Source organism: Rhinatrema bivittatum, chromosome 6, assembly GCF_901001135.1.
Source record: "Rhinatrema bivittatum chromosome 6, aRhiBiv1.1, whole genome shotgun sequence".
NCBI lineage: Eukaryota > Metazoa > Chordata > Amphibia > Gymnophiona > Rhinatrematidae > Rhinatrema > Rhinatrema bivittatum.
In genome coordinates this window covers 260,124,302-260,150,481 of record NC_042620.1, presented here as the reverse complement: position 1 = coordinate 260,150,481, position 26,180 = coordinate 260,124,302, and the positions used below count along the sequence as shown (strand labels likewise).

The 26,180-nt window shown below is 41.7% G+C and overlaps 1 protein-coding gene across 1 annotated transcript in view; it reads left to right on the top strand.

Annotated features, from left to right (window-relative positions):
• The window catches only part of SEZ6L2 (seizure related 6 homolog like 2), a 246,662-nt gene that overhangs the window by 70,957 nt on the left and 149,525 nt on the right, over nt 1-26,180 (top strand). Inside the window, exons 6-10 of the mRNA XM_029606956.1 lie at nt 8,668-8,853; nt 21,954-22,122; nt 22,279-22,442; nt 22,989-23,183; nt 24,517-24,655. Of these exons, the coding sequence (XP_029462816.1) occupies nt 8,668-8,853; nt 21,954-22,122; nt 22,279-22,442; nt 22,989-23,183; nt 24,517-24,655 (853 nt within the window). The remainder of the gene's footprint in view (nt 1-8,667; nt 8,854-21,953; nt 22,123-22,278; nt 22,443-22,988; nt 23,184-24,516; nt 24,656-26,180) is intronic.

Below are 26,180 nucleotides of genomic sequence, written 5' to 3'. Positions count from 1 at the left end.
GTTAAGAATCAAATGGACACTAAGGGGGTCATTTTCTTTGCGGATTGGTATGCACCTTTATTGCTGCCAGTTTCATGCCGAATAACTACACCTGTTATGGTGTAGTTATTTGGCATGACGCCGGCAGCGATCGTACCGAGAAGGTGCGATCGCTGCTGGCTAGCGCAGGACCGCCCCCCCACTTCACCGCCGTCCCCCATTACCGTGGGATTCAAAGAGCCCAGTGGTATTAATAAATCCAGCCCTAAAGTAGAATTAAAAGTAAGAACGAAGAGAAAGTACCTTTTGGAGATTGTAGCAGTTTGTGGAAATAATCCATGGGTTCCTAATGTCGCAGCAGACTTAAATTCTTTTGATTGTATGGAAAATAAGATATCTGAGTATATCCATGCCACAATGCCCAAAAATAAGAATAAGCAGAGCACAGCCTTAATATGGCTATTGTTAGATATTGCAAGTGCTTGGTCAGAATGCCTTAAGATTTTGACAGATAAATTGAAACATAATAAATTAATATAGGAGAAGTTATCGTCTGCCCAGTTGGCTGAAGATAGACAACACTATGAGCAGCTAAAAATTGCTAGTACCCAGAATGAGGCTTTAAAGTCTGAAATAACCTGTTTAAATAAACAGTTACTTGATAAAGATGAAGAATTAGAAATTCTTTGGGAACACTGTCAACCTCAACCCAAATCTCCCTCTCATTATGAGAATGAGGATTATTACATACAAGAGGTTATAGTATTGGATATCCATATGAATAGTGTATATAGGGATTATTACATACAAGAGGTTATGGATATCCATATGAATAGTGTATATAGGGATTATTACATACAAGAGTTTATTGATATCCATATGACTAGTGTATATAGGGATTATTACATACAAGATGTTATGGATAACCATATGAATAGTGTATACAGGGATTATTACATACAAGAGGTTAAGGATATCCATATGAATATTTATTTATTTTTAACTTTTATATACCGATGTTCCTGTATAGGATACATATCGCACCGGTTTACATAGGAACTGAACTGTCGCCATGGGGCGGGTACAAGGAACATGTAGTACAATTGAATTATAATATAGTATAATAAAAACATAGGGCTATACATGATATCACTTCAAATAAACTTTTGGTGAACGCAATAATTACGGGAAAACTGGAGTAACTGATGGATAACAGGTAGAACTAACACAAACTAGCGGGCAGGTTAAAAGGAAAGAAAAAATAATACATTAAGAACATCTAACTTACAGGTTCATTAAGGGACTAGGTGACTTCTAGATGCGTGTTGAGCAGCAGCTAGCTTACGGAATTAATGTAGTCTCTGGCTCACGGGGTAGTTAAAGTGCTAGGGGATATCTGGAATGCAGGCTTAGTTAAAAGGGCTCAGAGTCAATAAGCTAGTCCATAGTTGGACATGATGCAATTGGACTAGAGGGGGTGAGGAGAACTTTAGAGTGGTTCTTTGGAGGACCAGGGGGGCCTCAGTGAGAGATTATCTCTCCGAAAAGGCTTGGCTGAAAAGCCATGTTTTCAGTTTCTTTTTGAAAACCAGGGGGCAGGGTTCTTGGCGGAGGTCTGGAGGGAGCAAGTTCCAAAGGGGAGGACCAGCTGTGGAAAGGGCACGCTTCCTTAATGAGGTTTTAGCAGGTTGGGTATACAAAGTGTCTTTATATGCTCTTCTGATAGGTCTGTTCGAGATGTACGGCCGTAGTTGGAAGCTTAGCTTGAGGGGGGAGATATTATGCAAGGCCTTGTGGATCATCATGAGAGCTTTAAAGAGAATCCTGTATTTGATTGGTAACCAGTGAAGGTTCTGAAGGATGGGGGTGATGTGTTCTCTTTTATTAGCGTTGGTGAGAATCCTGGCAGCCGCGTTCTGGACCATCTGTAGAGGTTTGGTGGTGTTAGCGGGTAGACCCAGAAGAATGGAGTTGCAGTAATCAATTTTAGACAGGATGATGGATTGGAGCACCAAGCGGAAGTCTCGGAGGTGTAGGAGTGGTTTCAGTTTTCTTAGTACCTGCAGTTTGAAAAAGCATTCTTTGGTGGTGTTATTTACGAATTTTTTGAGGTTAAGCTGGTTGTCAAGCAGAATACCTAGGTCTCTCACATGTGGTGAGTGATTAACTGATGTTTTGGCTAGTTAGGAAGAACTTGGGGAGTTGAGAAGAACGTTGTTGTTGTCATGAGCTATTAGAAGGATCTCCGTCTTGTTGGTATTGAGGATGAGGTTGAGGCTGGTAAGAAGTAGGTTGATTGATTGAAGGCAGTATTCTAATGGGACCAAGTTTTGTGAAGAGACTCTGTGATAGGGATGAGAATCTGGATGTCGTCCGCATAGAGGTAGAGAGTTAACTTTAGGTTAGAGAGTAAATGGCAGAGCGGGAGGAGGTAGATATTGAATAGAGTGGGTGAGAGAGATGATCCCTGGGGGACTCCCAGGTTGGATCTGACTGGGTGCGATTCTTTATTGTTGATCCTCACCTTGAAGAACCTGTTTTCAAGGAAGGATTTGAACCAATTGAGTGCCTTTCCCTTGATGCCAATGTCTGCAAGTTGCTGTAATAAGATAGTGTGGTTCACGGTGTCGAAGGCTGCGGATAGATCCAGAAGAGCGAGTAAATATGGTTGTCCTTTTTCCAAATTTAGGAGGACGGTGTCCGAGAGAGAAGTTAGTAGTGATTCTGTGTTTAGCGCCTTGCGGAAGCCAAACTGTGTTGGGGCGAGAATATCATTTTCTTCCAGGTATTCAGAAAGTTGTTTGTTTACAATTTTTTCCATGAGTTTGGCGATCATCGGCAAATTTGCTATGGGGCGGAAGTTGGCTGGGTCCAATGGTGATAGGTTGGGATTTTTTAATAGAGGTTTAAGCATTGCAAGCTTTAGTTGGTCTGGAACAAGCCCTTGAGCAAGGGAGCAGTTTATGACGTCTGCTATAGGCTTAGCAATGATATTCAGAATGGTGAAGAGCAGGTTGGACAGTATGTGGTCTGACGGGTGTGAAGAGGGTTTAAGTTTCTTGAGAATGCTTTCTATTTCTAGTGAAGACGTAGACTCAAAGGAGTCTAGTGATGCGTTTCGTTGAGGACAGTTGGTGAGTGTGGGAGGCGGCTGAGGAATGGGCGCCGTGAGGGGCGCGATAAGGATGGCAATTTTTTTCTCAAAGTAGTCGGCCAATTCCTTGGCTTTACTGGTGGCTTGGTCATCTGGATTGAGAGGTTTGGATGGTTTGGTGAGGGCTGATATGTAAGAGAACAGAGCTTTGGAGTAAAAAATGAAATGATGGATCTTTTTTGAGAAGAAATCTTTCTTTGTTCTGTGGATGGCGTTCCTGTAGGCATTTAGGAGGGATTTGTAGGCAGCTAGGGTTGTGGTGGAGGGGTTTTTACGCCATTTATGTTCTTTACTTCTTAGGTCTTGCTTGAGGGACTTCAATTCAGGTGTCAACCATGGTTTCCTGTTGTCCCGAGCAGGATGTAGTGTTTTAGTGATTGTTGGGCAGGTTTGTTCGGCTACTTTGCTGGTGATGTTGATCCAGGATGAGGTCGCTGTGTTGGCGTCAGAGAGGTCGAGTTGAACTAGTTCATTGGAGAACTGCGTGCTAAGGAGTTCTATGGAACAGGGTTTCTGAATGATACAGAGGTTTTAGGGAAGGCATGGGGAGGGAGTTCCTTAATCTCTAGGACCGTGGAGATGATCTGGTGGTTCGACCAGGGGACTGGAGAGCATATTGGGTTGGCAGATAGCGAGATGCCCTTGTTTATAAAAATGAGGTCTAAAGTGTGGTCCGCTTTGTGAATTGGACTGTTAACAATCTGTCTGAATCCCATATGGCTGAGTGCAGCGAGTAGAGTTTCGCAGTTCGAGGAATATGGCGAGGCATCCACGTGCAGGTTAAAGTCTCCAATCAGGATGGCTGGTTTGTCCGCACTGAAGTGTTTCACGATGAATTCAATAACAGGAGAAGGGTCGGATTTTAGTATTCCTGGAGGTGTGTAAATTAAACCGATTTGAAGAAACTTTGATTTAAAGAAGGCTAATTCCAGATTGGTTGTAGCATTTGAGAGATGCAGGGTTAGGCCTAGCCCTTTTTTTGCAGCTAAGAGCAGCCCTCCTCCTCTTTTTTTTGAGTCTGGGAATTGAGAGGAGGTCGTATGTTTGAATGGGGAGGTGATTTATTAACACTGTATCTGTGGGTTTCAACCAGGTTTCTGTGATTGCACAGATATCTGGTTTGGTTTCTAACAGGTAGTCGTTAAGTATGTGAGTTTTCTTGGTGATGGATTCGGCATTGAATACAGTCAGCGAGAATAGTGAGATGCCAAGTATTTGTGTGACAGGTGAGATCATGATGGGAATAAGCCTCTGTTGTCGGCTGGAAGGAAGAGCAAAGTATTTAGGTCGACTGGCCAAGTGATTGCAGATTATGGGGATAGCGATTATGGGGATAGCAGATTATGGGGATTGCAGATTATGGGGATAGCATCCTGGAGAAAGAGAGAGGTGTTGATTGGGCAAAAGGAGCTGTAAGGAGAAGGTTCGGAGCAGGCGATGGCCAGTGAGGGCAGGGGACGAGCCGGACTGTGCCTGAATGATCAGCCTCAAATTGAAGAATAGAATAGTTATATATAGTTATATATGAATAGTGTTTATAGGGATTATTACACACAAGAGTTTATGGATAACCCTATGAATAGTGTATACAGGGATTATTACATACAAGAGATTATGGATATCCATATGAATAGTGTATATAGGGATTATTACATACAAGAGGTTACTGATATCCATGTGAATAGTGTACATAGGGATTATTACATACAAGAGGTTATGGATATCCATATGAATAGTGTATTTAGGAATTATTACATACAAGAGGTTATAATATTGGATATCCATATGAATAGTGTATATAGGGATTATTACATACAAGATGTTATGGATATCCATATGAATAGTGTATAGAGGGATTATTACATACAAAAGGTTATGGATATTCATATGAATTGTGTATTTAGGAATTATTACATACAAGAGGTTGTGGATAACTCTATGAATAGTGTATACAGGGATTATTACATACAAGAGGTTATGGATAACCATATGAATAGTGTATACAGGGATTATTACATACAAGGGTTATTGATATCCATATGAATAGTGTATACAGGGATTATTACATACAAGAAGTTATGGATATCCATATGAATAGTGTATATAGGGATTATTACATACAAGAGGTTATGGATATCCATATGAATAGTGTATTTAGGAATTATTACATACAAGAGGTTATAATATTGGATATCCATATGAATAGTGTATATAGGGATTATTACATACAAGAGATTATGGATAACCATATGAATAGTGTATACCGGGATTATTACATACAAGAGGTAATGGATATCCATATGAATAGTGTATATAGGGATTATTACATACAAGAGGTTATGGATAGCCATATGAATAGTGTATACAGGGATTAATACATACAAGAGGTTATAATATTGGATATCCATATGAATAGTGTATACTGGGATTATTACATACAAGAGGTTATTGATATCCATATGAATAGTGTTTATAGGGATTATTAAATACAAGAGGTTATGGATAACCATATGAATAGTGTATACAGGGATTATTACATACAAGAGGTTATGGATAGCCATATGAATAGTGTATATAGGGATTATTACATACAAGAGGTTATTGATATCCATATGAATAGTATATACTGGGATTATTACATACAAGAGGTTATTGATATCCATATGAATAGTGTTTATAGGGATTATTAAATACAAGAGGTTATGGATAACCATATGAATAATAGTGTATACAGGGATTATTACATACAAGAGGTTATTGATATCCATATGAATAGTGTATACAGGGATTATTACATACAAGAGGTTATGGATATCCATATGAATAGTGTTTATAGGGATTATTACATACAAGTGGTTATTGATATCCATTTGAATAGTGTATACTGGGATTATTACATACAAGGCATTATTGATGTTTATTCTAGAACTTCTTATTTACTTAATCTCGTTTTCATTCATCTCATATCAGGTATTAATCCATAAACACAAACATCTGAATTAGTGATGAGAGTGCAGAGGCTGTATTTCTAGACAGCTTCCAGAGTGCTGTGCTGCGAGACATATTCACATCATTTGTCATCGACCTCATAGCATGAAATCATCCCACCCTTTGCCACAGAAGACATCTTGAATCTTTCATTTTATGGACTGAAGTGCTCAGAATTTCCTTATTCCATGGGGGTGGCGTTACTTAGACACTGTTTTTAAGCACTATGCATATTTATATCTCTTTGAAACGTAATAACTATCATGATGAAATATGATTATGATACATTTAGCTAATTCCTAGTCACACTGTTACTTGCAGATGCTACTATTTTGATTCTCTGATTAATGATATGGTCTGAACTGATGCAGTTTTATTGCTCCATAGTTGCTGTTCTCTGTGTTAATGGTTAAGCAGAATGCGTTATCTGTACGTCAATCTGACACCCAGATAGTATTATTTTTATTTTTTTTTTGTAGAAAGAACTGGAATAGATGTTTGGAACAGGAATTTTTGTTTTTGTTTTTTGCACCACTGAGGTGGGGATGGGGGAGGAGGGGAGTATGTACTACACCTGAGTTTCACTGTTCCAGCTACCTAAAAGATAAGGAGATTTGCAGGCTGTCTGCTGCTAGTGGGAGAGGCCGTTGAGCAAAGACCTGAGACAATACTTCATCGAGGGGTGGAGAGGCACCCAAATAACTGCACATGTGGACGCAGGCTATACTGAGCGCAGTAGGCCTGATAATGGATAATCAATGAAAGGTGGCCTATGTATCCTGATGAGCTGGGTGTCCCCCAGAAGTCAGAGAGGCCAACTACACACAACAACCAGCATAGAGATCGCAACGGATAATAGAAGATACTGAGACCAATTGCTGTGGACACTCCTGGCAGGCCAGAGGCAAGCCTTGCTAATGTTTTAAATTGGACAGATCTCCTTGTCAGTTAAACTCCAGGGCTTAGATATTCTTGATAAGGGTATTCTTGATAAGGGTATTCTGACCAATTGCACAGAGGGAGCAATGAGTTAATGGATTTAGCTTTTCTTGCAAATTTGGTAGTAGCCCTGGTCTTTCATATTTGCTAGTCCTAAGGGGACCAGTGTTTAATGCATGTATATATCCAACAAGTAATACACATTGTTCTGATTAATGCTGACACCAATATAACTGTAGAATAGGAAACTTTTCATACAGCAGGTGTCATGTGAATCCTCTGAATCCAGGGGTGGAATATCTTAGAGTCATTTTGTTACTTTTGCTGATGATGTATATAGAGGATAGGTCATATGAATTCAGAATTTTCACCCAGACACAAACTAGTTTGAAGGCCATAGGCCAACCTCTGAGTGAACTCCTGTTTACTGTCTTGCACTGTGAAATGTTTGCGAACAGGCAAGAGCCTATTTATTTAGTTATTCCACTAAGTCTATGATGAGAGAGCCTGAAAGAGAGAGTGAAGGCCACACAGCTGTGTCTGAAATCTGATAAGAACTGAGAGGGAGGAAACACCACTGCTTTCACAAGCGTTTGTAGCATATAAGAAGACACAGCGAGAAAGAGAGGGGACAGAGAGCCCTGGACATGATGGTCCGTGATCCTTTGGAAATGTAAGCTTTTTATATATATGTAGCAATTGTTATTATCTACCATTACCTCTTCTATACAATCTGATTTTATTTGTTCTATTCTCTTATTGCTCAAATAAACTCACTTTCCTAAATACCTGGAACCGTGATGTACTAAATCAAAGTTTGTGTGTGGCTATACCCCGAGGTATAATCCCAGTAATTGTGTGTGTTTATATGAGATTAGTCCCCCAGGATACCAGTGTGCCCGGTCTGAACCTATAACAGTTGGCTCTTAGACCTGTCCTAAAGTTAGCCGGATAAACTTATCTGGCTAACTTTAAGATAGCCAGATATAATCAGTGGCACAGCTGCACTGCTGAACACATGAACTAAGTTTGCTGAATACATTTAGCCAGCTAACTAGCCAAGCAGCAGCTGACTATGGACTTCACAGCTGAACAAAATGGTAGTATTAACTCCTGGATGAGTTAATGCTGTTATGTTTAAATTGTATATGAAAAAGTCTTGTGAATTTGGAATGGCCTGGTGGCACGGTGGCAGTGCTGTAACTTGGGTTTCATTCCTGGGTCAGATCTTCAGTTTCTTGGGATTGCTGGGGATAGAGCAGAGGCAGTGTTCATAACCCTTGGGTGGGGAGGGGGTTGAGGGAAACCACATCATCACACAGTGGTGACACCTGATAACCAGACTCTGTCTCTTTTGCCTAACAAAGACTGATTCCTATTGAGCTGGAAGCTCAAAAGAAAAAAACGGAAAACTGGTGGGGCAAAAATAATTCTTGTGAATTTAATAAAATATATGAATATAAAGAACAAGAGTATCCTCCAGATAAAAACTATTTGTAGACACAGTTGGTGGCATGCAAGCACATTCCTTCTTACTGAGGAACATGTACAGGTAAGAGTGTATAGTAACAAACGTGGTCTTTCTCCTTTTTCCTCCAATCATATAGCCTTCATTCTCAGCTGTGTTTTCCCCCGGCGCCCTGACAATGGTGACGTGACTGTCAGCGACCTGCATCCTGGAGGTGCAGCCACCTACAAGTGCGACCTGGGCTTCAAGCTCCATGGCGAGGAATCGCTGATCTGCTTGAATGTCAGCCACCCTCGCTGGAGTGGGAGAGCACCCCTCTGTGTGGGTAAGTGCCCTGCTCGCTCCTCAATACATCTCTGCCTCTCCATCTTATGGTGCAGCTGTGTTGCTACTACACGTGTCCTCGTGCATTCTGTATCTCTGTCCCTCTCTGTCCTGTGGTATAATTGCGTGACAGATCCTCTCCTTCCCATGGTGCATCTCTGTGACTATGTCTCTCCATCCTTTAATGAACACATCTGGCTTCCTCTCATCGTCTCGCGGTGCATATGTGTGACTGTACCATTTCACATATAGAAATATAGACAACCAAAAGTTGCTAGTGAACAGGCGCCAGGTTGTATTGCCCAGCAGGCACAGGGCCGGTGTAAGGGGATTAGGTACTCTAAGCAAACCTTCCAGCCTTGCACCCCTGCCTGTTTTCACAATTATGCCATTCCCACACACAATTAAAAATTATACATTTATAATAACAGATTTTACATGATAAAGGACATTCAAAGTACAGTCTTCTGAGGTAAAAATATCACTTACAACAACCTGTACAGTATATTATATTTACATGCACTGCTGAGGTGACAATCAGAAAACCCTGCATGAAAGCAAGCAAGACACTTGGAACCTTTATTATATTAGGCCTATGGTAATGTGGGTGTGGCTTGGCCCTCAGAAAGCCATGAGTAAACTGAATTACAATTACAATATCCTCTCATACCAAAACAGCATTAATTGCTAGCACTCAAATAGCAAGAACCCTACCTATGAAAAGGCAATGCTGCAAATGTTACATCAAGTCCTAAAACATCAACACACCTCCTATTAAGAAAACAGAACAAGCCAGGCTGTTATAAATCCCTACACAGAAAGTACACGCTAGCAGGATACTCCCACCTCGGTCACACACAGGGCTTAATTTGTAGACAAAAAGGAAATGGAACTGTGGGATGAGGGTAGGGGAAAGGGGGGGGGGGGAGTGGAGCAGGGCCAGACGTGGCCTATTCAAAGTGGTGTGGCCAGGGTCAGTGTGAACACCCTCCCCTTCCCAAGCACTGACACCCTCTCTCTCAAACACACATCTTCCTCCTTATCTCAGTGATTCTCCATCCCCAGCCATTCTTTACTTGAAGAGCACTGGTGGATGAAGTATTGCCGGGAGTTACACAAGAACAGGAGGACCTTGCAAGACTGGAAAATTGGGCATCCAAATGGCAGATGAAATTTAATGTGGACAAGTGCAAGGTGTTCCATATAGGGAAAAATAACTCTTGCTCAGTGTGCTGCAGCAGTAAAAAAGCAAACAGAATGTTAGGAATTATTAGGAAGGGAATGGTTAATAAAACGGAAAATGTCATAATCCCTCTATATCGCTCCATGGTGAGACCACACCTTGAATACTGTGTACAATTCTGGTCGCCGCATCTCAAAAAAGATATAATTGCGATGGAGAAAGTACAGAGAAGGGCTACCAAAATGATAAAGGGGATGGAACAGCTCCCCTATGAGGAAAGGCTGAAGAGGTTAGGGATGTTCAGCTTGGAGAAGAGACAGCTGAAAGGGGCATATGATAGAGGTCTTTAAGATGATGAGAGGTCTTGAATGAATAGATGTGAATCGGTTATTTACACTTTCGGATAATAGAAGGACTAGGGGGCATTCCATGAAGTTAGCAAGTAGCACATTTAAGACTAATCAGAGAAAACTCTTTTTCACTCAACGCACAATAAAGCTCTGGAATTTGTAGCTGGGTTCAAAAAAGGTTTGGATAAGTTCTTGGAGGAGAAATCCATTAACTGCTATTAATCAAGTTTACTTAGGGAATAGCCACTGCTATTAATTGCATCAGTAGCATGAGATCTTCTTAGTTTTTGGGTACTTGCCAGGTTCTTGTGGCCTAGTTTGGCCTCTGTTGGAAACAGGATGCCGGGCTTGATGGACCCTTGGTCTGACCCAGTATGGCATATAAGAACATAAGAAATTGCCATGCTGGGTCAGACCAAGGGTCCATCAAGCCTGGCATCCTGTCTCCAACAGTGGCCAATCCAGGTCACAAGTACCTGGCAAGTACCCAAACATTAAACAGACCCCATGTTACTAATACCAGCAACAAGCATTGGCTGCTCCCTATCGATTAATAGCAGTTTATGGGCTTCTCCTCCAGGAACTTATCCAAGCCTTTTTTAAACCCAGCTAGCCCTGCTGGGGGTTGGGGATGGAGGAATACTGAGGTAAGGAGGAGAAGGAGGAGAGGTTAGGGCGAGAGGGGCCCTTTCTTCCCCTCCTCTTCTCTGCCCTGGGGATCCTGATCCTCCATTCACTATCCCATCCCCCCCCCTCCCCCATCCATGAACCACCCCATGGTCCTGGGTCCCCCATCTCACCCCTAATCCCTGGTAATCCTTGAGCCCTCTCCTTCAGGAAAATTACCCCTGCCTCCTTAGCCAGTAAGATTCAGGCCTCTTCGAGCTAGAATCTGCAGGTTCTCCTCAGCCTTGAGGGATAAGGGCGGATTGGTGTGAACCGTCCACTTTCCTCAGCCTCCTTGGACCGGGGGTGGGGACCTAGAATGCAAAGCATTGTCTGCTCTTCATCTCCTTGGGCAAGAAAAGGGAGCAGCAATGCATGCTCTTCTCCCTCACCCCTTCTATACCTTCGACTCTTTCACTTTTTCCCCCATCCTTCCACTTGCCTGACTCACAGATTGTCCCACCACAGAACAAGACAGAAAGGAGGAACAATAAAGTGGAGGGAGGGGAATGGAGAGCTGGGTTAGGAGAGCAGAGTGACTTTTCTTTACTCTGTCTGCTCCAGGTTCACCCCCTCCTCTCCTCTTCCCTGCAGGATGGGAGGGGCTGGAGCAGAATACCCCCTCCTGCTCTGCCTCTTACATAAGTGCAGGAACTCAGTTCCAGGCCATTGCCTCAAAAATGAAGCCCTGATCATACCTACGGAAAACAGACCTTCATAAGAACCCAAGAAATGCCAGACTGGGGTTAGGCAATCAAGCCCAACATCCTGTCTCTGTCAGTGGCCAATCCAGATCACAAGGAACCAGGGGAATTCCAAAGAATAGGTTCGGCCTTCTTGCTCATAACCAGGATAAGCAGTAGCCTCTCCAAGATTACACGGCTAATAGTGGTTTATGGACTTTTCCTCCCGGAACTTGTCCAAACCCTTTTTAAAACCAGTTATGCTAATGCTTTCACCACATTCTCTGGCAACAAATTCCACAGTTTAATTGAGCGCTGAGTGAAAAAAAATACATTCTCCAATTTGTTTTAAAATGCTACTTATTAGCTGCATGGAGGGTCCCCTAGTCCTTATACTATTGGAAAGGGTAAATATCCATTCTGTATTTAACCGTTCCACACAACTCATCATGTTATAGAACTCTATCATGATTCCTCTCAGTTGTTTCTTATTTATTTATTTTATTTTTAAATTCTTATATACCGACGTTCCTGTATAAAATACAGATCACACCAGTTTACATTGAAAAACAGAACAGTTGCTTGGGTGCGATACAAGGAACATATAAAGCAGTCGCATGGGAACCATACAATGAACATTAAAAAATAAGGAGCATTTAAAACAAGACGATAAATTCTTCTCCAAGCCGAATAGCCCTAACCTATTTAGTCTTTCTTCATAGGGGAACCATTCCATCTCCTTTAACATTTTGGTCACCCCTCTCTCCACCTTTTCTAGTTCCATTCTATCTTCCTTCAGATGAGGTGACCAGATGGATCGATAGAGGGTCATTATAATATCTTCTGTTTTATTTTCTGTTTGTTTCCTTATAATACCTAACATTCTATGTGAGCATCCCTGCACAATGAGCCGAGAATTTCAAAGTATTGTCTACCATGATTCCAAGGTCCTTTTCCTTTACAGTGGTGACTCATAATACAGAACCCAGCATCATGTAACTATAGTTTGGATTCTCTATATCCAGCGCTTTGCTCTTGTCTGCATCCAATTCCCTAGGCTTGCAAGGTCCTCTTACAATTCCTCACAATCAGCTTGTGATTTAACTACTTTGAATAATTTTGTGTCATCTGTAAATTTGATGATCTCACTCATCATTCCCTTTTCCTGATCATTTATAAATATATTAACAAACAGCAATCCCAGTGGGCAATAAGGGGTAATCTCAGGGTACAAGATAAATTTGGATAAATCTGAAATATTTCTGATTGACCCTCAATCTGAAATCCTAAATTGTCTGCCCTCTTTCATATATGCACCCAATAAATTTGGGAATTTGGGAATTTCAGTGAGATCCCTAAAATACAAGATATAGTATGCATGAATGTTTATCCAGCTATTCAAAAGATTATAAAACACATGAAGGAGTGGACAGATCTTTACATAATTGGATGGGTAGGATCAACCTTAAAATAAACATACTTACCAGTTTAATATACTTCATCCAACATGTACCCTGCATATTCCCATAAACACCTTCACAGAACTTAGCAGGCATATAATTAGATTTATTTAGAATAGGAAACCAGCCAGAGTCAAATTATGAACCCTGAATAAATGGAAAAGCATTGGAGGAGTGCCCCTGCCTAACCTGTAGTTATACTTCTTGGTAGCTAGGCTTCAGGCTATAGAAACTTAGCATGCTCCAAAAGTTACAGAGTCTCGGATCCACCTGGAACAGTCTCTAATGAAAGAAACTGACCTAGGGGTATTGCTTATGATTGAACCTGGGAATTAAAAGTAAGGGAAATAGGCAGAAAATATCCTATAATAGCACATACACTCTATAAGTGTGGAGGACAGTTTCTTAAAATTCCATTTAGTGACATCTCTGTCATAAATTGCAATCCCCAAATAGCATCATTTATGCAGGTATGGAAGGGTAAGGGGCTACCATACACTGGTCTAATATGGAAGGATGAGTCAAGTATACCTTTCAATAACTTGGTTGATAAATTTGAACTACTCTTGAACACAAGATACTTATATCTGCAACTTAAACACAGCAGTTGAGAGGTCCTCAACATTCAACAGACCTCAAGATGGAAAACCTGAACTGAAAATGTACTGAACTCACTAGAAAATAGTCATAATCTCTAAATTATATGATAGTTTATTTATTATTCCGTGAATCCAACAAGTTCAGTGCAGATTACAACCACATACTCATAAAAATGAAGCATTCTGGAGGTTGATGAAGGATATAATGCCTATTAAGCTCATTGACAGTTGGAATGCAGATCTGATATTAATCTTAATGAGGATGATTAGCCGGGGATATGGATAAATGCTTATACAGTTTCAATTTGTTGCAAAAGAGTGGAGGTCCTCATTAAATTGATACACAGATCCCTGGCATATTACACTAAAATGGATCCCAACATAAATCATTTATGTTGGAGAAGGTGCGTGTTACGGGGCACACATCTGCACATGTGTTGGGAATGCCCAAGAGTTTTGGGAAGAGGTAGGGAATGACATTGCAAGGACAGTTAATGAAATTGTTCTGCTGTTGTCTAAGCTGGGTATTTGGGAATCCGTTTTAATATCAGGTGTAGCTAAAAAAAACTGGCTTCTCGGATGATTCACGCAGGAAGATTTAAAATAGTGCTGCTGGGGAAGCAGAGGCCAAAAATAGCTGTTCACTGGACAGCAGTTATGGAAAGACTCACCTACTCACTCAAGAATGATTTGCAAAAATATGAAAAAATATCGGGCCCATACTGGAGAAGCCATGGACATCAGGGGTGATGGTATTCACATTACAAAAACAGATATATATTTATAAAGAATCGGATATGTTTGGATTATTGGGTTTGGTTGAACATAAAGAGTTTACAAAAAAAAAAAAAAAGCACCAGTCCCAGTACAGATCCCTAGGACATCCACTATTTACTTTTCTCCTCTTTTCTAATTTTGATTGTTTTTTGTTCTCTTTCAATTTACCTTATGGGAGGAGGGTCAAAGTGTGCTCGGGTCAGGCTGGGGAGGGGAAACGGGAGTATTGAGTTCAGGTTGGTGAAGGGACGTCAGAGTGGGCTGGGGACTGGGAATGCTGAGTGTTTTGGGGGAGAGACCAGGGTGTGCTGGGGCTTAGGCCAGTTGGTCGGGAACAGAGTGCTGGGTTGGGCTGGGGAGGAGGGCTGGAGGGGGCCTGGATGTGCTGGGTTGGGCCGGAGAGTGGGACAAAATGTAGTGGGGTTGAGCTGGGGAGGGTGGATGGGGAGGGTGGATGGGAGTGTGCTAGGGTCAAGTTGGGAAGAGGACCACAGTGTGCTAGGACTGGGTTAGGGAAGGGGGGGTCAGAGTATGCTAGGGCTGGGCTACTGAGGGGAGAAGGCAGTGTTGGAGTTGTGTTGGGGAGGGAGGTCAGAGTGCACTGAGCCTAGGCCATGGAGAGGGGGGGGGGAACGGAGGAAGGGAATGCTGAGAGGGAGAGGGATAAGAATGTGCTGGGAAGGAAATATTGGATTCAGACTTGGGAGGAGGACAGCAAATAGGGGACTCTGGGTAATTCAGCAGGTTCCAGCTAGTACTAATAAAAAGAATAAAAATTTCAAAACAGCCGACGAATAGGATAACATCCAATAACTAAAAACTTATATAAAACTTTTCCAAATGCCAACAAAATATTTCCAATCAGCAGACGCATGAAATAACATCCAATAATGAAAGCTAATAAGGTTAAAAAAAAAAAATCCCTTGCTTTCCATACCTGGGAACTTTTGATTTCTGGATGCCCTGAGATTATCCATGGATTAGCAGGGGAGAGAAGGGGGGAGGGGGGCATTGTTGTGCACAAACTTTCTCCTCTTTTACCTACGTATGCTCTCTCTCATACACACACACTCTCTCTCTCTCACGTGCTCAGTCTCTCTCTCTCACACACACACACACACACACACATACACACGCTGTCCCACATTCACACACGTTCTATCAGCCTTCTCCTTCAACCCCATGGCAGGGCCGTGCTGTTCCTCCACCTGCTCCTGACCATGAGGGATTGGGGGAAGAGGAAGGAGAGGTTGATGCCGCTTCTTCTGGCCCTGCAGGACACACTGTTCATCCTGCTCCTGACCGCGTCACTGTCCAATGCTGCTTCTTCTGGCTGAGCTGTTTCTTCTTCTTCTTCTCCTGATAGCAGTGGCCATAGCACTTCCTCCTTGCCCACATAGGCCCACACAACACCACTTCCTCTTCTTTGCCAGCAGAGGCTGGAAAAAGGAAATGCCAGCACTAGACCACTCCCAAAAGTGTGGCACTCTAGGCAGGCACCTAGTAGGCATAGTGCTGCCACTGGCCCTGAGCAAGCAACAGAAGGTTAAAAAACAACAGAGAGAAGTAAAATAACTGTGAAATATAAGAATCAGCCACAAGGTGGCATCAACCTGTAAAATTAACATCTGTTCCACCTCCCTTTTCTTTGTTCAGTAGATACACAACTTTCTATTATTCTATAGTTAAGTCTCTTAGGAGACTTTGAGTGTCCAGCCCCCTACAAGTGTAGATGGGGCTTTTCTGTGCATGCAGCCGCTGATCTCTGTCTGGTGTCAGTGGGCTGTTATCTCTCTTGGACGTTACGTTTGGCCCCAAACTTCTAACTGGTGTGCCTGTTTGCTCAGATTTTATGATGCATCAACTGGTCTTTGGTTCCATATGCACCTCTTTTGTTATCCTTCTGTTCTATTACCATGATGTTATTAGAGTTGATATGATAATATATTCTATCTTTAAGTGTTGCAGTGAACAGTTTATTGATTGTAGGCAGGCAAGTTATTGGTTGATAATTTTGAGGGACAGCATTTGGGTCTCCCTTTGGAAGGAGGAGTGTTTTTCCTGTTATTAACCACTGTGGAATTCATTCTGGCTGTCTTATTGATTGCTTTTTTGCAATTAGCCAAGTCTTGGTGGAGAGATGTAAAATAGTTGAGCAAAGGTTCAGCACTCCATCAAGGCCAGGGCACTTCCAATCTGGGGGTTTTCTAACCTGGCTTCCCGCTCAATTGTTTTAACTTCAGGCCATTCCGTGGTTTTGATGTTTGCTTTTTCTATGCTCTCCTGTATGCTGGGTAGCCATTATTCTTCTTTGTTATGGTCTACATGATCTTCATATATATATTTCCCCCAAATTTTGTCATTTTCGTCTTTAATTTGTGGAGTTTTAACAGTATCGATTTTCTTCCCCAATTCCTGCTTTGGGTTCTCTCAAAATGTTTTGTTTTTGGTTTCTCTCTTTTCTGTTTTCATTATAACTCTGCAGTTTCTATGCTTCTGCTGATACCTTCAGCTTGTTATTGAAGCATATGCAGTTGTGCTCCTAAATTTACATACGCCTGGCAGAATTTGTACGATGTATATCACTTTAAGAAAACATGAGTGATCAGCCAAAAAGTCTTATTTTTAATGTGTTTCAAATTAAACTATTATGCATCACAGAATAGCACAATCATTAAAAAACCATGGCAATAAGGGAAATAAAATGATCTGTTCAAAAGTTTACATACCTTTAGGTTCTTAATATCATGTACTGCCCCTTTTGCATCAATGATGACTTGCAGTCTTTTGTGATAGTTGTGAATGAGGCCCTTTATTTTCTCATGTGCTAAAGCTGCCCATTCCTCTTGGAAAAAGCCTCTAGATCCTGTAAATTCTTTGGTTGTCTAGCATGAACTGCAGGTTTGAGTTCTCCCCAACGTGCCTCAGTGATACTGAGAGCAGGAGCATGATGGCCACTCCAGAGCCTTCACTTGCTCCGGCTGCAGCTGCTGAAGGGTCGTCTTGGCCTTATGCGTTGGATCACCACGTAATGCATTGGATGTGTTGGATCACCACGTAATGGCTTGAAGTTAATGAGATAGCTACATTTTTTAATGACAAAATTACGAACCTAAAAACAAAGATTCCAAAAATAACTAAACAAAACATCAAAATGCAAAAAAGAGATGTTAAACAATGGGAAACATTCAGTGAAATATCCGAAATAGAAGTTGAATTGATGCTAAAAAAACTAAACCCTGCCCCACATGCATATGACACAATACCCACCACAGATATAAAAAAAACTAGCCACCACAACCTCTCCGACTTTAACAAAAATCATTAATCTATCATTAAATGAAGGAAACATGCCAGATTCACTAAAAGGAGCAATAGTAAAACCAATTTTGAAAAAAAAGAACAGCGATCCACTCATCCTGAGCAATTATAGACCAGTATCAAACTTACCACTAATTGCAAAATTAATAGAAAAAACTGTACAAAATCAATTAGCAGAACACTTAGAGGACAATAATATTCTGTACCCATCACAACATGGATTTCGCAAAAACTATAGCACTGAAACACTACTACTTACGCTAACTGACAACATCATGAGAGGTTTCGACAGCGGTAAACATTACATTTTAGTAATGCTGGACCTATCAGCGGCATTTGACACAGTAAATCATGAGATCCTATTAAATAGATTAGAAGAAATAGGACTATGCAACACAACAATCAAATAGTTCAAATCATACCTAGATAACAGATATTTCCAAGTGCAAATCAAAAAAGCAATGTCAGAAAGAATAAACCTTCAAACAGGAGTTCCGCAGGGATCAACCCTATCTGCCACACTATTCAACATATACATGCTGCCGTTATGCCACCTACTAGCTGGTCTGGGCATCTCACACTACATATATGCTGACGATCTTCAATTAATACTTCCAATTAATGACTCAATTGAGAAAACATTAACCTTAGCCAACATGTATCTAGATATAATAAAACAGCTCTTAAACCAGATGGAATTAGTTATTAACATAGAGAAAACAGAATTCCTACATCTTGAACGAAAAAACATCACAATCATTCAAAACCCAATTACAATCAATAACAACCAAAAAATACAACTAGCAGAGAAAGTATGAAACCTTGGAGTGATTATCGATACGGAACTAAGTATGAAACAACATATATCTCTAAAAGTAAGAGAAGGTTAAGCCAAACTTATGACTCTCAGAAGACTTAAACCACTACTAACACCAAATGACTTCCGGTCAGTACTACAAGCATTAATTTTTTCAAGCACTGATTACTGTAATGCCCTTCTACTAGGATTACCCTACACCACGATAAGACCCCTACAGGTATTACAAAACACAGCTGCAAGAATTTTAACCGGTAAAAGTAAAAGAGACCATATCACCAAAACCCTAATTGAACTACACTGGCTACCCATTGAACAAAGAATTCAATACAAGACTCTTTGCACCATACATAAATTAATACACGACGAAAAGGCAGAATGGCTGAACACAGCCCTTCTCGTACACGTCCCTAATAGAAACTTGAGATCAGCAAACAAAGCCCTACTAACTATTCCCTCAGTAAAAACAACCAGACTAACGCAAGTAAGGGATAGGGCCCTATCCCTGGCAGGACCTATAATATTGAACACAATGCCTTTAGAAATCAGAACACAAAGAGACATCAAAGCATTCAAAAAAAGTTTAAAAACATGGCTATTTAAGCAAGCATACCACAAAGGGAATGAAGAGTAGAATCCAGGGAATTGTATGATGCAGTCCGAAGAACTCCCACACATATACATCAGCTTACTCGAATGGTGTGTGTGTGTATATTTTATTTTACTTTACCTCTATTAGATTGCAACAACAGAGGACAAGACTTAAGTGTTAATTTATCTTATAGCCAATATACTTAAAGTAGACAAGACTTATCACAACCACTAAGTAATATTTAATATGAAACTATGTTACAGTATTTGAGGGCACCTGTTTAGTTAATATAACTCAACACATTTAAGTTTGAAATTATGTGCCTTATTGTGAACCGTTGTGACGGCAACTAGCTTAACGACGGTATAGAAAAGATTTTAAATAAATAAATTGTCATATTGGAAAGTCCAAGTGTGCCCCATGTGCAGCTTCCTGGTTGTTGAATGAAATTCTTCAATATTTTCTGATAAAATGCATTCATCCTGCCATCAATTTTGACTAAATTGCCTTGTGCTGCTGTAGCTCACATATCCCCCACAACAGCAGCGATCCACCTCCATGCTTCATACTAAGGATGGCATTGACTCCTCTACAAATATAGGTTTGATGGTTGTGACTATAAAATTCAGTTTTGGTTTCATAATTCCAAATTATTTTGTTCTAGAAGTTTTGAGGCTTCTTTAGATGCTGGTTGGTGTATTGTAAGCGGGTTGTTTTGGGGTGTCAGTACTTAATGGCTTTTTTCTGGCAACTCTAGCATGCATCCTATTATGGTAGGTATTATGCATGCTGAGACACCCACACTGCTTTGTTTCAGAGAAGCCTGTATTGCAGTACAAGTTGCTTATGGGGGTTTTTTTTTTGCATCCCAAAACATTTTCCTGGCAGTTGTGTATGAAATCTTTCTTGGTCTTCTAATTTTCCACTTCTTCATCAGTATTGAATAGTACTGATTGGCATTTTCAAATCTTTGGATATCTTTTTATATCCTTTTCCTGATTTATAAAGTTGAACTACTTTTGCTCGCAGATCATTTGACAGTATTGTATCCAGTTTATGCCTGGGATGCCAATCGATGTCTCCTTAATATGAATTATGATCATGGTCATCTCACTTATGCTTTTAATTTTGGGTGCCAGATTTCATTTAGATAGGCTTATAAACATGGTAGCATTCAGTACCCATCACTCTCCTCAATATAGGTTCTTGCACTTTGGCTGACTTCTCCGTTAAGCTTCTGACTAGAAAGTAGTCTTAAAATTATGCCCTGAAATGTTCCTAGCTGCTACGTAAGTCACCCTTTACCTTCATTCCTTTGGGGGTGGAATGCTGTTAGCAGCTGCTATGATGCAGAAATGATCTGGTGCTTCAGCGTCCTTAGGAGGGTGCATTCAAAGGCAATCAATATCACTGTAAACCTTGTCATCTGCTCATAGCTCCTGAGCCCACTGTACTTCAGAAACTTTCCAGATGTAGGGAAGCAATGCAGGTTCAGTTACTTCTGATGCCATGTTTCATCTGTAGAAATAAAGACAACTGAAAGCTGCCAGTGAACAGGTGCCACATTGTACTACCTAACAAGCAACACAAGGTTACAGTAACAACAACAGAGACCAAAAGTAGAAAAGCAGTGAAATATATTAATCAGCCACAAGGTGGCATCAAGCTATAAATTAACATCTGTAACGTACTTTTTCATGCCAGGAAGCAGTTACTTACACCTCTCTGTCAAATTGCATCTGCTTGAATTTCAGAATTCTGAGGTGCCTATCTGGTTGATTATGATCATACCACTTTTTCACTCAGCCATTTTCATGATAAATTATCTCATTTATTAATATAATTCAATTGAGCTTCTCAAAAACTTCTACTGATTTTTTTTGTTTGAAGTTCTTAGAATACTTCACCTTTCTTATTTAATAATATTAGATTTTTTTGGTGGTTTGTAATGTCACTTTTTGGATTGCATGTCTGGCTGTACCAGTCCATTTCACAGTGTATCCGACTGGCTGTGATTCTTCTTTATGGTGCATCTGTCTGTTTGCACATCTCCATCACATGATACATCTGTATGAATATACTACTTCACTATGAGATACCGCTCTCTCGAATTTTTACTCTCCAGCTCATGGTGCAAGCATCTATTTCTACCTCCCAAGATGCTTTTCAACATTTTGCTGCCTTTTCATCTCATAATTCTTCTCTTTGTCTATGCCTTTGACTATGGTACATGTAGGATTGCCTGCTCACCCAGGTCATCTATTTATTTATTTAGACATTTTATATACTGTTGTTCCATGTATAGATCACAACAGTTTACAGAGTGACATTCATAGTTATTACTACTTAGCTGCATTACAGCATTGGTATTCGTAGACATGCATTAATATTCACAAATAAAATTATCTAGAGTATATTACTAAATTTATCATCCCAAGCAGACTGATACATTGCATGAATGGATTTATAATTCTGATTCTCCTAAAAAAAAAAAAAAAAAAAAAGTAGGACTACAATTTCATGCATACAATGGGGCAACACCAGGGCTGGATCCGCCAGTTTGAGTTGATCTGGGTGAGGTGGCATCCCTAGGCGCATATCCCATCATCACATGGTGCACTCCCCTACCTGACCCTGACTCTCTTGTCCGCAGCGTCTTGCGGAGGGACCATCCGGAATGCCACTCTGGGCCGAATCATCTCCCCCGACCTTAGTAGCAGCCATGGGAACAACCTGACGTGTCGCTGGCTCCTGGAGGCAGGGGAGGGGCAGCGATTACACCTGCACTTTGAGCGAGTCTCACTGGATGAAGACAATGATAGGTAAGCAGTCTCTCTTACTCTTCTGCCCTCCTCTTTCTCTTTTCTCCTAGATATATAGGTTTTCTCTCTGTCTGCTGTAAGATGGGAGATAACAAAAAAAAAACCCAAAACAAACCTGCAGCACCCAAACCCAGCATTTTTGTCCTCTTTCTGCAGACTGGTGATTCGTAGTGGGAGCAGCCAACTCTCCCCACTGATCTACGACTCAGACCTTGATGACGTACCCGAGCGAGGGCTGCTGAGCGACGCTCAGTCCTTGTACGTGGAGCTTATCTGTGAAAATCCAGCAGTGCCTCTACTGCTCAGCTTGAGATATGAAGGTAACCCAGGACACATCGCCTCTGTCCATTTTCCTCTCTGCCTCTGTCCCTCTGTTTCATTCTCTCTTCAATGCCGTTGTACTTTTCCTTAAATGCTTTCTCTGTATTTCATATTGTCACTCCCTTTCTCTTTGTTTCAATTTCTGTCACTTTTTCCCCAATTTACCCCCTGTTACTTTCTGTCTGTCTTTCTATCCATCTTGCTGCTCTCTCTCTCTCTCTCTCTTGATTTCTCTGCCTTGCTGTCTCTATTTATTTTTCTATCTCTCTGTCTTGATTTCTCTTTCTGTCCCTTTAAGCCTTCCACCCTCCTGTTTTGTTCCATTGCTGCATCTCATGTTCTTACTATGCAATGAAATAGCGATTTCTCACATTCCTCTCTTTCCTCCCTCTTCCTGTCCGTCTCTCTGCTTGTTCTCTTCCCTCTATTTTTATGTCTCCTTCATGTCTTTCCTGTTCCTCTCTCTCTCTTTATATCCCCCTCATCCCCTTTCTCTTCTCCTATGCCTTCCATCCTTTCCTCTCCTTGTGTCCGATCCCTTCCAGCCTTCGATGAGGACCGCTGCTATGAGCCCTTCCTGGCACACGGCAACTTCAGCACCTCGGACCTGCTGTACCGTGTGGGAGCCCTGGTGGTCTTCTCCTGCAGCCCTGGGTACATGCTGGAGCAGGGCCCAGCAGGCATCGAGTGCGTGGATCCCTCTGACCCCCACTGGAACGAGAGCGAGCCCATCTGCAAAGGTGAGGGCATACACCTGCCTCCTGCTGCTTCCTGTGAGCGTGCTGAGGAAACAAAATTAAAATCAGCACTGCTCTTTCATAGAAGACTCATGGACAGTTCCCCATTGTCAGCAGCATTGTTCTTCAGACAAAGACTATAGAGTGCTGAGAATTCACGGTCATAGCCAAAGAATCAGACTGGATCTCACTCCACCTATCTCTTAGTGGTTGAAAGGTTCCAGGGCTTTAGAAAGATTGGGGCTCATTCTACCCTTACTTAAGTGAGTTTTGTTCCCTCTCTAGGTCTCCTGAAGTGCATGAGGTTCTTTTTCTCACTCATGCCTTCTTTCATAGAAACATAGAAACATAGAAATGACGGCAGAAGAAGACCAAATGGCCCATCCAGTCTGCCTAGCAAGCTTCACACATTTTTTCTCTCATACTTATCTGTTTCTCTTAGCTCTTGGTTCTATTTCCCTTCCACCCCCACCTTTAATGTAGAGAGCAGTGATGGAGCTGCATCCAAGTGAAATATCTAGCTTGATTAGTTAGGGGTAGTAGCCGCCGCAATAAGCAAGCTACACCCATGCTTATTTGTTTTACCCAGACTATGTTATACAGCCCTTATCGGTTGTTTTTCTTCTCCCCTGCCAATAAGCAAGCTTCTCCCCTGCCAATAAGCAAGCTACACCCATGCTTATTTGTTTTACCCAGACTATGTTATACAGCCCTTATTGGTTGTTTTTCTTCTCCCCTGCCGTTGAAGCAGAGAGCCATGCTGGATATGCATCGAAAGTGAAGTATCAGGCACATTTGGTTTGGGGTAGTAACCGCCGTAACAAGCCAGCTACTCCCCGCTTTGTGAGTGCGAACCCTCTTTTCTTCTCCCCTGACGTTGAAGCAGAGAGCTCTGCTGGATGTGTGAAGTATCAGTTTTTCTTCTCCCCTGCCGTTGAAGCAGAGAACTATGCTGTATATGCATTGAAAGTGAAGTATCAGGCTTATTTGATTTGGGGTAGTAACCGCCATAACAAGCCAGCTACTCCCCTCTTTGTGAGTGTGAATCCTTTTTTCCACATTTCCTCTTGCTGTTGAAGCTTAGAGCGATGTTGGAGTCACAGTAAGCATGTGTATGTTTATTTAATAAGGGTATTGTCTCCAGGCAGTAGCCATCATTCTGGCCGAGTCACCCACTCTTCCAGAATGATTTCCTCCTCTTTTGAGCTTCTAATTCTGTTCTATTTTAATTCTCCCTCTCTGGAATTGTTCCCCTCCTCTGCTTTCCTGCGAGCATGTTGTCTCTCAGCACCGGGCAGTGATATAATGCTTTCTCCCCCTACCTCTCCCCATTTAGCTCTGTGTGGAGGTGAGATCTCAGAGTCCTCAGGTGTGGTCCTCTCTCCCAACTGGCCACAGAACTATGAGAAGGGGCAAGACTGCGTCTGGGGAATCCATGTGCAGGAAGACAAGCGCATACAGTTGGAGATAGAAATGTAGGTGTCAATTTTATATTGCTATTATCGTCGCACAGCAAGATGCAACATCCACCATGTTTTACAAGCAAATTATTTGCCTGGCAGTTTCCTCTTGCTTCTTTGGACTCCCAATTCAATCAGAAAGCAGTCCCTATTGGCTTTGGTGCCTTGAGCTTTCATTCTCAGCTACCAAGGTTTTCCTCCAATTTCCCCCACCACCTCTCATTTTTAACCCTCCTCCCATGTAGCCCAGCCATCACAGCAACAATTCGAAACTAGGGGGCCACAAACTGGCTTCCTCCAGAACTCATTTTGCACGTTACCCCTGCTCCACTCTCTTCTTGGACACATGAGCACAGCTAGAAGCTGCAGGGATATCTTGCACCTTGTGGGGCTTCCTAGCTCTTCCAATGGGGATAAGACTTGCTTGAAGGTTCTTAGGGCGCTAGATCTCTTGGTTACCTCTAGTAAACACAGCTAAATAGCCATAACAGTTTGGGACTTGTTCCAAAAATAAAAGGTTACTGAGATACTTCTGAAATTGTAATAATTTAGCAAAATAGTACATATTATTTAGCTGTAGTTATGTAATAAAAATCCAGTTACATAGCTACAGCTCATCAGTCAGCAGCAGGGGCTTCCTCTGACTCCCAGACCTCTAGCGAGATAATCTTTAGAGACCTCCCAAGCTATGGGCTTCCTTTTTATGCTCTCCAACATATGGAATGCTGGAAAGAATTATGGAAAAGTGATTCATGCCCAATAACTCTCCAAAAAAGGGATGGGAATTCACTAAATGTGGCATACATAAATGTGACTTTCTCGGACAAGTTTGAAAACCACAGCCCCCTCAGGTGCAATCACCTCCTCTCACCTACTTTAATTACCTTCCATCCACCTTCCTCTTCAACTCCCCTTCCAAATTTCTTATTGCATTTGAAATAGACAACTGTCACACCATTATTTGAAAGCAAGATCTTTTATTGGCCGCAGCATAGGTTAATTGTACACAACACTTACTAAGCATATTCTCAACTCCCCAGGGGGGTGACCATGCCCTCTGAAATTCAACTCACAAATGCTTCATAGTATCATGCTACTGCGATGAATCGCCATTGAGGACACAGGGCCCTCGAAGCCTCACCCCTCTGGTTAGCCTGCAATACAATGCTTCATTACTAACTAGTTGTCTGCAGTGCAACGATGTACTGGTCCATCAAAGAGCAGGATTTGCTCATTAAGCAATGCCAACAATTTTGGGTGGTAAGTAGGCCAAGCCCTCGGCCATCAAAGCTGATCACTTGTCTGGCAACTCAACTTGTCTCACACTCATCTACTAATGCAATATAAAAACAAGAATATAGCGATACTTGCATTCTCTGCCCATCAGGCTTTGAACATTGCACTCACCATGCATCCCAGGACATGATCAACCCCTCCTCGCCCCCCCCCCCTGCCCCCCGCTGGGCACCCCATCAACCCAGCTGCGACCATATCCCAGAAGAGTCAATGCTACCCATAAGAAAGGCTGGTCAAGCCATAT